The following is a 13,146-nucleotide window of genomic DNA, read 5'->3' on the forward strand; positions in this document are numbered from 1 at the left end:
GGAAGTGAAGTTAAAGGGACTTTCATTTTTGAAAACTATCCACTTAATTTGAAAACATCACATTTGTTGGAATACCCAACAACAACTCTTGAGATGGTTTCTTAATTTCATGATTCAGTTCAGGTAGATGGTCAGATAAATTTATTGTTGATGATTTACAGGATTCCGAAGAAGAAGAAAAAACTGAGGCAGCATCATCTAAGAAAACTGTGGAAGAACAAAAGAAGGCAGAGCAAGTTGTCAAAGAAGTATTGAAAGCAATACAGAAAGCCAAGATCCAGACTGACAAAACTCCTCCCATTGTGGATTCTACAGTCACTGTGGGGTGAGTATGTGACCTTAAGTTTACAGTTTGTGACTTGAAGTTAACAGTATATGACCTAAAGTTTATAGAAGGTGACCTGAAGTTTACACTATATGACCTTAAGTTTACACTATATGACCTTAAGTTTACAGTATATGACCTGAAGTTTACACTATATGACCTTAAGTTTACACTATATGACCTTAAGTTTACAGTATATGACCTGAAATTTACAGTATGTGACCTTAAGTGTACAGTATGTGACCTTAAGTGTACAGTATGTGGTCTGAAGTGTACTGTATGTGACCTGAGGTTTACAGTATGTGACCTAAGTTTACAGTATGTGACCTTAAGTTTACAGTATGTGACCTTAAGTGTACAGTATGTGGTCTGAAGTGTACTGTATGTGACCTGAGGTTTACAGTATGTGACCTAAGTTTACAGTATGTGACCTTAAGTTTACAGTATGTGACCTGAAGTTTACAGTCTATGACCTGAAATTTATAGAAGGTGACCTTAAGTTTACAGTATGTGACCTAAATTTACAGTATGTGACCTTAAGTTTACAGTATGTGGTCTGAAGTTAACTGTATGTGACCTAAGGTTTACAGTATGTGACCTCAGTTTACAGTATGTGACCTAAGTTTACAGTATGTGACCTTAAGTTTTCAGTATGTGACCTTAAGTTTTCAGTATGTGACCTTAAGTTTACAGTATGTGACCTTAAGTTTTCAGTATGTGACTGTAAGTTTACAATATGTGACTTGAAGTTTACTCTATGTGACCTGAAGTTTACAGTATGTGACATTAAGTTTACAGTATGTGACCGTTATTTTACAATATGTGACCTGAAGTTTACACTATGTGACCTGGAGTTTACACTATGTGACCTGGAGTTGGAGTTTACACTATGTGACCTGGAGTTTACAGTATATGACCTTAAGTTTACAGTATGTGACCGTAAGGTTACAGTATGTGGTCTGAAGTTTACAATATGTGACCTGCAGTTTACACTATGTGACCTGGAGTTTACGCTATGTGACCTGGAGTTGGAGTTTACACTATGTGACCTGGAGTTTACAGTATGTGACCTGGAGTTTACAGTATATGACCTGAAGTTTACAGTATGTGATCGTAAGTTTACAATATGTGACCTGAAGTTTACACTATGTGACCTGGAGTTTACAGTATGTGACCTGGAGTTTATAGTATGTGACCTTAAGTTTACAGCATGTGACCGTAAGTTTACAGTATGTGGTCTGAAGTTTACACTATGTGACCTGACGTTTACAGTATGTGACCGTAAGTTTACAGTATGTGACCTGGAGTTTACAATATGTGACCTGGAGTTTACACTATGTGACCTGGAGTTTACAGTATGTGACCTTAAGTTTACAGTATGTGACCGTTAGTTTACAATATGTGACCTGGAGTTTACACTATGTGACCTGGAGTTTACAGTATGTGACCGTAAGTTTGCACTATGTGACCTGAAGTTTACATTATGTGACCTGGAGTTTACACTATGTGACCTGGAGTTTACACTATGTGACCGTAAGTTTGCACTATGTGACCTTAAGTTTACACTATGTGACCTGGAGTTTACACTATGTGACCGTAAGTTTGCACTATGTGACCTGAAGTTTACACTATGTGACCTGGAGTTTACACTATGTGACCTGGAGTTCACAGTATGTGACCGTAAGTTTGCACTATGTGACCTGAAGTTTACATTATGTGACCTGAAGTTTACACTATGTGACCTGGAGTTTACACTATGTGACCTGAAGTTTACACTATGTGGAGAAGTTTACTGAAGTTTACATTATGTGACCTGAAGTTTACACTATGTGACCTGGAGTTTACACTATGTGACCTGAAGTTTACACTATGTGACCTGGAGTTTACACTATGTGACCTGGAGTTTACACTATGTGACCTGGAATTTACACTATGTGACCTGGAGTTTACAGTATATGGTAGCAACAAAAGTAGACTTAAATTAAGCCAACATTCACTCATTCTGGCATTTTCTTTTCCTGAACCCAAGATGTTCTCCATTATCATTGCTCAGATGTTTGATATTTGAGAGAGTCACCAGATTCCACAATAATTTAACTTTCTTACTGTACTAGCATTGTTGTGTTATTTGAAGGTCTCCAGACTCCGCTCTCCAATCTGGATTAGAGAAGAAGCCTATGTTTACACCGTCTGGACCCCAGTTGTGGAAAGGGTTCATCTTTATGCAGGATGTTGCGAAGTTTGTCACCACAGCTTATCGTGTTTCAGGACCAGAGGTCAAACTGGTATGTATTCCATCTATATTAAGTCTGTGTGTTCACCATCAATCGTACAAAGTACAAGTTTAACCATGTAAACATAACAAACATATTCATGAAACGTAATTTTTAGAATTGACTGATTATGTCATTTTGTGCTGTATTGTGTACAACCTAACCAATGGTATGTAAATGATGCTATCAAACTTGGAGGAAACCACACTTTATATTCATCTTTGTTTTGCTTTCATGTGCTCCATACATTTCTTGAATAATAAATTCACTGTTTATCAGACCTATACATACCAGACTAAACACCACTGTTTATCAGACCTGTATATAACAGACTAAACGCCACTGTTTATCAGACTAAACACCACTGTTTATCAGACTAAACGCCACTGTTTATCAGACCTATATATACCAGACTAAACACCACTGTTTATCAGACCTATATATACCAGACTAAACACCACTGTTTATCAGACCTATATATACCAGACTAAACGCCACTGTTTATCAGACCTATATATACCAGACTAAACGCCACTGTTTATCAGACCTATATATACCAGACTAAACGCCCCTGTTTATCAGACCTATATATACCAGACTAAACACCACTGTTTATCAGACCTATATATACCAGACTAAACACCACTGTTTATCAGACCTATATATACCAGACTAAACACCACTGTTTATCAGACCTATATATACCAGACTAAACGCCACTGTTTATCAGACCTATATATACCAGACTAAACACCACTGTTTATCAGACCTATATATACCAGACTAAACACCACTGTTTATCAGACCTATATATACCAGACTAAACACCACTGTTTATCAGACTAAACACCACTGTTTATCAGACCTATATATACCAGACTAAACACCACTGTTTATCAGACTAAACGCCACTGTTTATCAGACCTGTATATAACAACTAAACGCCACTGTATATCAGACTAAACACCACTGTTTATCAGACCTATATATACCAGACTAAACACCACTGTTTATCAGACCTATATATACCAGACTAAACACCACTGTTTATCAGACTAAACACCACTGTTTATCAGACCTATATATACCAGACTAAACACCACTGTTTATCAGACCTATATATACCAGACTAAACACCACTGTTTATCAGACTAAACACCACTGTTTATCAGACCTATATATACCAGACTAAACACCACTGTTTATCAGACCTATATATACCAGACTAAACGCCATTTTTGTTACCTTTACAGGATCTGCCTGACACTATCCACGTGTGTGGTAGGATAGCTCCAGAACAAGTCTGGGATTACCTGTCGAAGATGAAAAAGATTGGCACTAGGGTATGTACTGAACAGTATATTGTTATATCTCTAAGCTTGGTACTCTTTTTTTATTAGGATTAATGTCAGCCAAGTGGGTATCCTAAAAAGAGTCATGGTGTCAGTCAAAACACACATATTTCAAGATATTGTTTCAGAGTCCAGAAACTACAGACATTCTACATGTTGATACAGTTATATGTGGGTGTGTGTCAGGTCTTTAGCAAGTCCTTTGAAGCCTTGATCAAGGGCACAATGACGAAAAGATGGAACAGGTGTTGGCATACGTGTATGTAGGATATATGACCAGGCATGATAATTCTCAATACATAATAACATATTATCAGTATGTTAATTATAATATATCATTAATATGTTAAGCCTTTCACTTATCTCAGCATCATCATCATTAACTTGACTTTTTACAGGACATCTGTATTTTGCGGTTCATACCTGGAAAAGAAGAAGAGAAGACCTCCTATATTAACTTATATTCCTACCTAAACAGTCGGTCACGATGTGGGGTGGTCGGAAACTGTGCCAAATACATAAAGGACTTCTACCTTCTCCCTCTAGCCTCCCACAGCAAAATTCCATCAATATTATTGCCCTTTGATGGACCAGGTAAGTAATCTTGCCCGAGACACAATAGAATACCCTCAATATTATTGCCCCTCAATGGACAAGGTAAGTAATCTTGCCCGAGACACAATAGAATACCCTCAATATTATTGCCTCTCAATGGACTAGGTAAGTAATCTTGCCCGAGACACAATAGAATACCCTCAATATTATTGCCTCTCAATGGACAAGGTAAGAGATCTTACCTGACACAATGAAATACCCTCAATATTATTGCCTCTCAATGGACAAGGTAAGTAATCTTGCTGGAGACACAATAGAATACCCTCAATATTATTGCCTCTCAATGGACAAGGTAAGTAATCTTGCCCGAGACACAATAGAATACCCTCAATATTATTGCCTCTCAATGGACAAGGTAAGTAATCATGCCCGAGACACAATAGAATACCCTCAATATTATTGCCCTTTGAAGGACTAGGTTTGTGGTCTGACCTCACACAGCAAAATTCTCTCAATATGGTTTCCTTTTGACAGACAAGGTACATACCAAGATAAAATCTTTTTAAAGGATGATAGAAGGAAACAACCTAACCCATCAAGGTTCTCAAAAAAATTCTTGCCTCAGGTTTTATTTTAATTGGTTCTGATTAGGAGAGCTACGTCCTATCCACCGCACTTCTAGGTTCTCAACAAATTTTGCTGAACAATGAATGCCATCGATGGATGAGGTCCTGAAGAGAATGTTTACACATTTTTGATGGACAAAGTGAAGGTGTAAGGCTTTGCGTTTTATGATGTTGTCATCAGCCCTTTGTATTATTGAGTTTTTAACTACATTTAGGTTTGTTCTATCATGCTTGTGTTTCTGACCAAAGATTGGTGTAGAGATATGATTCCCAAGTCTATCTTAAATTAAATCAAGTTTTGCAGAAATTGTTTCAAAGCTTGAAAATCATTTATAACTTTCTAACAGAATAAGTCTCAATATTCCAGTGCTTCAAACTAAGTCAGTTTGGAGATGAATTTCTGACTAAATGTAGATTTGGAGATAAGTTTCTGACTGAAGTTAGTTTTGGAGATGAGTTTCTGACTGAAGTTATATTTGGTGATGAGTCTGTAACTAAAATTAGATTTGGAGATAAGTTTCTAAAGAAAGTTAGAGAAATTATTGCTGGACTTTTTATAACTGCAGGGTTAGAAGACAACCGCCCACACATGTTGCTGGCAGTTATTGTGAAGCAAAAGACGAAACGACACGGCAGCGACTCTTCCAAACAGCCATATGATCCATCAGATCCTAAGAAATCCAGGTCGTCTCATGACAAAGAATCACGTCGACATAGTCTGCATTCCTCTGAGTCTTTTACATCTCCTCCACATTCTTACTCTCCCAGTGTTAAGACAAAATCCAGAAAATCATCCCCAAGGTATGTCAAATCTTAAAACTTAACTTGAACCTCAAAGTCTTTCCTGGCTCCTCTCCCCTTTTACTCTTGGAGACCAAGTCAAAGTTTTCATACAATACAACATTGTGGACAATACATTGCATTTCATTGGAAATATTTTTGGTCAAACTGATATCATGTGTCCTTATGTTTGAATCAAACAAATAAAATCTGAGATTTGTGGTTGTAGGTTGACGCCCACTAGTTCCCAGCGCGGGAAAGGCACGCCTATGTCCTCTACCCCCTCCACTACACCGTCCTCCTCCAGCATCACACCTGGTAGTGCTAATGCCACTCCTGGGACGTCAGAGAGTAAGGACCCTATTGTCAAGTTTTATGGCTCCGGGGAACTCTTACCAGTTGAGAAAACACCTGAGGGTAAGAATATTGAAAGTTTTATCATTATTGTTTAATTTAAGCTATGGTAAGACTATTGTATAAGGGTATAAGTCATAAAAAGTTCAAACACAAACTTTTATGTATGGTGGGGAAAAGAATGATGTTAGAGGTCATTGGTCAGACTTAAAGGTCAAATGTCATACTTAACAATTTTACATCAGATTATTACCCGGTAAGTTAGAAATAAAAAGGTCAATAAAATTTTGTTTGTTACAGATGACACACCCTACTCACCAGGCGGTGGTGTTGAAGGAGATAATGAGGACCCCTATGATCCTGAGAGTGTCAGCTTTGACAAAGCTGAGGAAAGTAAGCAAGGCAGTGCAGCCTCAAGTTCCAGCAACAGTGTGGCACAAATGATAGAAAAAATTGCCCAAAGTGATAATCCTGCTGAAATGACAGCCATCATGGTGGCTACCCTTGCCACAGCCACATCTCTACGTGACAAACAGATGTTGCTGCTGGAACTCACACAGAAAGTAAAGGAACAGAAGGATCTGCTAGAGGCCAAACGCAAGAAAAAGGAAACTCCAGTTGTAGCTTCTAGTGCCACACCAGCAATGGCTTTGTCAACTTTGACCTCAGCCATTAGTGCTATAACTACTGTTTCCAAGCAACTGTCATCTGATGGACATAAAAAGTCCTCCTTAGCAACCGCAGCAGCCCAATCATCAACTCCTAAGGCTAAAACACTGGACAAAAAACCAGCTTCTGAGGAACAGAAGACAAGTTCCACATCTCATGGTGATAATAGTGTTGAAAATGCGACTGAAGATAGTAAAGTTGTGGCCACAGTGCCACAGTCAGCAGAGGAAGCTGGTGAAAAGACAGAACAGATAACATCAACTGAGCACAGAGAAGATGATAAAGACCCCAAGTCAGTGCCAGAAGCCTTGCAGTCACTGTTCTCCAGCATTCCTGGTAACTACAGCCATGTAACAAACATGAATCTGGATGAAAACAAGCCACCAAAAGCATCATCTCCAGAATCCGCCAAGCCTAGTAGTGTGCCAGTCATGGATCCTGACCCAAAGTCAGCTCCAGAACAGCAGGAACCAGCACCAAGTATCATCACTACACGTGTCAAGGGTGGAGGAGAGAAGAAAAAGAGAGTTGGATTTGATGTGTCTTTACTCAAATTTGATTACGGAGATTCAGACAGCGAAGGAGAAGAGAGTGAAAGTATGGGTGAACACAAACCCAAGCCGGTATATGAAAACACTACAGCCCCAGATTTCATCCCAGGTCTAGACTTGGATGAAGACACCATGCCTTCTAAGATGATTCCCCCACTTCCTCGTCATTCCATTCAGATGGCAGATCCTCTTGTTGAGCCTCCTTCTGAGCCTCCAGTAGCACCGCCAGACATGCCTCCGGACATGCCTCCACCTCTCCCATTGGAGCCCCCGCCCCCACCACCAGATCATGATCCAGATGATGAAGAAGAGGAAAATGAGGACAAAAAGGGCAAAGGTAAAGGAGGTAACCAGAAGCCTAAGCCTCCACCTGAGATTGTGCTTCAGGCTACAGACCCTGTTGGTAGGGTCATTCTTCAGGCTTCCTTTAAGAAAATCCAGCAGGCAATGACAGTTCCGGCCCCACCACTACCACCATTGCCAGGGATAGGAATGCCCACCCAAGGCCCGCCACCCACACACATACAAATGCCTCCAATGTCAATATCAGGTAATATAGGTGGGCCAGCACAATATACTTCTCCTGAAATGCACTTGCCTCCTCCTGGACCAGGTATGCCTCCACCAAGGTCCAACTTGCCTCCACCTGGACCTGGTATGCCCCCATCTGGACCTTCCTTGGCTCCGCCTGGGCCTGGTATGCCTCCTCCCAGACATAACCGTGGAAGACACCCAAACATGAGTGGGCCATCAAGGCATCAAGACCGACGACCTATCAGCGGTGGCCCTCGGTTACATGGGGCACCAAGAGGATCACGACGACCACACAGAAGTCATAGATCAAAACAGGGAATCCCCAGTCTGTTTGACGTTGATACACATGACTACAACCGCAGGACTGGTAACTGGAGAGAGGAAGAGTTGCATGAAGACTCGCCAGATTGGTCACTTGATCAGGACATGAGGCAGGCACAGGATCAGGATTTCAGAAGGATACAGGATCATGATGAGCGTATTCGACCAACATCTTGGAAAGAGTTTAAGGAGATGTCTAATTCACCCGTGATGGAAGATGTGGACCACAGATGGTCAGACAAACATGGACGCAAACCTAGGGTGCCTCTCGCTCTGCAAGAACAATCCCATTTGCCTCCCTTGCCTGCATCATCAGACATTTTGGAGGACAGTGATATGAGGAACTTTGTACACAATGTGGAGGACAGAGACTACAGAGTGAAAAGTGATATGTCCTCATCACTGGCTCCAACAGAGGACCAGGACATGAGGCTTCAACCTCCACCCCATAAATACTCCCAGGAACAATCAGATTCAGACTTTAGTGAACCAAAACTGAAGAAAGCCAAATTAAAAGAGGATGATACTTATTCTCCCAGTTCCTCACAATCCCTTATTGTTCCCTCCCAAGCCGTGACACATTCTCAGTCCTCCTCCCCAAGTCCTAGTCATGCACTGCCACCTGGTGGTGAAAAACTTGAGGGACCAAAAACTGTGCCATCAAATGTCTCCATGGCAGCACCTGATCAGCAGAGACCAAGAATGCCCATTAGACCTTTAATGGAGATGGGTTCTCCCCATGGCCCCAACCCCCTAAGGGGTCCACCCACAGAGATCATTAGACCGAGACCTCCACTGCCTCGACTTCCACGAAATCAGCCAGCACCTCCTGGTGTTGATGACTGGGACTAAATCGTGTAATATTTTTAATGGTATATCTCATCTCAGAAAAACTGTATCTAGTCAATCTTACTGTCATTGCACTGACATGTCGGCAGTTCTCATTCATTTTCATTACAAATTTATTTTAAAATAGCCTGACCTCAGTCAAGCTCCATTATCTAGGTAACATTCTCTCCTTATAAATAGGAGATGCAGCAGCAGACTTGTTTTTCTGATTATCGTGTCAACAGTTGTGATGACTACAGATGAACTGTAGTGAAGGTGCATGTTCCTCAAAAACTATAAACCATCTTTCTTTAGCTTTCAGTTTAATTTCACAAAGTTAAACAAATAATTTGATTGAAGTAATTTTTTTTAAGTAAATTGTGATGGAAATCATTTTGTAAAAGTTTATCAGATTTTATGATACAAACAATTTCACAGACGTTGATTCTTGCAATTGAAACAATTTTGCATAAACTACAAGAAGTAAAGTATGATACAGTCTGTTATGAAAATGTTCACTTATTTTAGTATGATATAGTCTGTTTCAGAAAAGTACAATTAGGTACTTCAATCTGTTATGAAAAAGTTTTTTTAGAAAAGTTCATAGCCATGATTGATTTACAGTAGTAATATCACTATTGCTAAAGGTGATGATCAAGGATATATGTGTGTCAGAAAGATTCACTGACAATATAAAGATAAGACATGCAGAAATTATTTGTCTTGTACATATGAGCTTTCATAGTCTTGTATATATTTAAAGAAGATTTTATGTAAAAAAATTGTTTGATATATTGTGTTTAATTTCTGAAGTTAAAAAAATCACTTTATTTATATTTGGTTTGAACATCTGAAGGTAACAAGTTTAAAGTTAATCTATAATATTTTACAACAGAGAGAAAACATTATTTGGCTTGTAAGTGACAAAATATTTTATACAAAGCATTACACTCCAACTGTCCATTGTTGGATAAGCATACAACATAAATTATTGCTGTATTGAGGAATATTGAAGATATTTTATTAAAGACACATGTGTTGTGGGGACTGCATTACGCTTTAAATCTCAGCATTTATCATTACATGTGGACTACACATAACTTAGGACCTGTGTCTGTGGTGAGATGGCACCACACATGACTTAGGACCTGTGTCTGTGGTGAGATAGCAGCACACATAACTTAGGACCTGTATCTGTGGTGAGATAGCAGCACACATGACTTAGGACCTGTGTCTGTGGTGAGATAGCACCACACATGACTTAGGACCTGTGTCTGTGGTGAGAGCAGCACACATGACTTAGGACCTGTGTCTGTGGTGAGATAGCACCACACATGACATAGGACCTGTGTCTGTGGTGAGATAGCAGCACACATGACTTAGGACCTGTGTCTGTGGTGAGATAGCAGCACACATGACTTAGGACCTGTGTCTGATGAGATAGCACCACACATGACTTAGGACCTGTGTCTGTGGTGAGATAGCAGCACACATGACTTAGGACCTGTGTCTGTGGTGAGATAGCAGCTCACATGACTTAGGACCTGTGTCTGTGGTGAGATAGCAGCTCACACTACTGGTAACAATTAAAGGGAAGTAACTCCTCACAAGATTTCAGATTGAATTGTACTATATATTAATGAGTATGTGTATTTTTGCTAAAATGTGATTTTTTTTATTTAAGAAGAAGAGTAAAGCTTTGTAACAGTATAGTATAAAGATAACAGAGGACAGTTCACCTCTAGGGAGTTATATATTTTACAAGATCCCCCTGTGCTGTTGGATAACTCTATATCAAAGTTTAAGAAGATCCTACTTATACAAAATAGAGCAATGTTTATGCTTGATACAACTTGAAGCAACTTTTTTAAAGTGATTGTCATAGTAGTTTTTATGATTATTTGACACAGTGTACCTCCTCAGTGTTTAGTGATCTAGAATGCAAATTACTTCAGATATACCTACTGTGTGAGGGTCATAGCATGGACGTTGTGTAAAGTATCTGATGAACCACTCTACAGATTTGTGCAAATTGATGTCATCACATCAGTGGTTTACATCTGATTTATGGGGATCATCGGTCAAATTTTAAAGATCAAAGGACATACTTGACCACTTTGGAAAGGCAAAAAGTGTGAACAAGATATTTCTGGTGAAACTCCCAACAGATTCAGTCCATGTGACACAGGTTTGGGATGAGATTTTTAGTGGTCACTGGTAAAGGTCATAGGGTTACAGGAGGGTTTTTTTTTTTAGCTCACCCGGTCTGAAGCAATTTCAGCTAAGCATGTTAGGTGAGTGATACAGGCCCTATGTACCTCTTGTTTAGGAATTTGAATTAACACCATTCTTTGTGTGTCTGGTCTGTGCTGTAAGGTATATCTAAGTAATCACATTGTGACAAGTCAGTTACAATTGAAATTATAAACTAGAAAATGTCTGAAATAATAAAAGTGAAAGGTCCGAAAGAGATGATTTCATACTTAAATTGACAAGTTGATTTAACGTACATGAATTTAGAATTTTGTTCTCTGGAAAAAATGAGGGAGTATATTAGTTCCTTATGCCTTAAAACCCACAAGTACCAAATTATGTAGAAAAAGGATGATGTTCCTCTTTTTTGAGTTATCTCCCCCTTGTGGCCATCTTTTTTTAGAATGCCGAGAAATTCAACACTGCATGAGAATTACAGAATCCGCATCGTGAATAATTTAAAGCAAAAAGTTCCTGGTTTATATTCATTTTTCATGAAAAAAATTGATTTGTCAATTTTGATAGATTCCTATCTTTTAACTGAATTTGAATCCTGCGTCAAAAGATTGTTTTATTGATATAAAGCTCACCATACATAGGATGATGACAACTGGAGTTCAAGTTCTAAAATTTATAGACCATCATGAGTTATCAGGAAGTGATGATGATAAAAACATAAAAATTCATGTTTTATAATACTCAATATCGACCAGAATTACTTGCCTTTGTCTTACTCTTTCAGGTTTCCATAAAAATCCAAAAAGGATTAACAAATTTATAGTTATATCTGGTGACAGATTCGCTTATTTTTCTTAAACAGTTTGATAGATTCAAATGTTGCCAACAGTTTGAACTTCATCAATGTATCTGATGTGTTGATAGATTCAGATGTTGTCAACAGTTTGAACTTCATCAATGTATCTGATGCATGACTAATTCTGTACGAAATACAAAACATTATTCTCTGGTAAAAATCATTCTCGACAAGTTTTAAACTATTAATAAAATGCCAAAATGAAATACTGTTGTTTAACAGATAATCTTAAATGTCTGCAACCATTTTTTCGGTGTTTTAATGTAAATCATGTGAAATCTACTTTTTAGGACCCGGATATGTTAAAACATTTGCAGAAATGTTTAAGTTTTCCCCTCGTTGTTTTAAAACTTGAATACATTTTATTAAACCTGATTCTTGCTGCCACGGTAGATTATCCGTTATTTTCAATGATGTCTTTAGCCCAACTGAAAAGGGTAGATAAATTGGATGATTGTATACCAACATTGTGCATTCCAAATAGTTGTAGAAATCCATTCATTGATTAATGTAAAGGAATGGATACTTGTTACCGACATATTCAGAGTCAACGAGACGTTTGTTTTAATTGGTGCTATGAATCTAGCATCTACTCTACACTGATTTTGTGTTCCTAGACATTGCTCGCTATTCTGTTGGTTTTTAATTGCAATTCATGTGTTCATATATCTGTGTAGCATTATGGATAGTGCAACACTATATGTTGATATTGTTATGCAGATAAATGCTGTTCATGGTTATGTTGTTAGGACTGTTGTTGCCGTCATGTTACCTATGAACTACGTTTTGTATGTTTCCCATCAACCGTTTTGTGAAATTATGACAGTATCATTTCCAGTCTATATTGTCATTGATCATGTGATACACAAGTAAAATTTTAAAGTAAGCCTCTTGTCTTTTGCTGATATTTT

General features: G+C 38.5%; 1 protein-coding gene across 1 annotated transcript in view; it reads left to right on the forward strand.

Annotated features, from left to right (window-relative positions):
- LOC132559794 (uncharacterized) overlaps nt 1-13,122 on the forward strand; it is a 45,986-nt gene extending 32,864 nt beyond the window's left edge. The window contains exons 20-26 of the mRNA XM_060224420.1: nt 162-325; nt 2,460-2,610; nt 3,852-3,941; nt 4,349-4,544; nt 5,698-5,932; nt 6,141-6,328; nt 6,566-13,122. Of these exons, the coding sequence (XP_060080403.1) occupies nt 162-325; nt 2,460-2,610; nt 3,852-3,941; nt 4,349-4,544; nt 5,698-5,932; nt 6,141-6,328; nt 6,566-9,192 (3,651 nt within the window). The 3' untranslated portion in view covers nt 9,193-13,122. The remainder of the gene's footprint in view (nt 1-161; nt 326-2,459; nt 2,611-3,851; nt 3,942-4,348; nt 4,545-5,697; nt 5,933-6,140; nt 6,329-6,565) is intronic.
- Nucleotides 13,123-13,146: the final 24 nt, after the last annotated feature.

This window comes from Ylistrum balloti, unplaced genomic scaffold (assembly GCF_031769215.1).
Source record: "Ylistrum balloti isolate Yb309-2 unplaced genomic scaffold, AGI_CSIRO_Ybal_v1 Utg370966, whole genome shotgun sequence".
Taxonomy (NCBI): domain Eukaryota; kingdom Metazoa; phylum Mollusca; class Bivalvia; order Pectinida; family Pectinidae; genus Ylistrum; species Ylistrum balloti.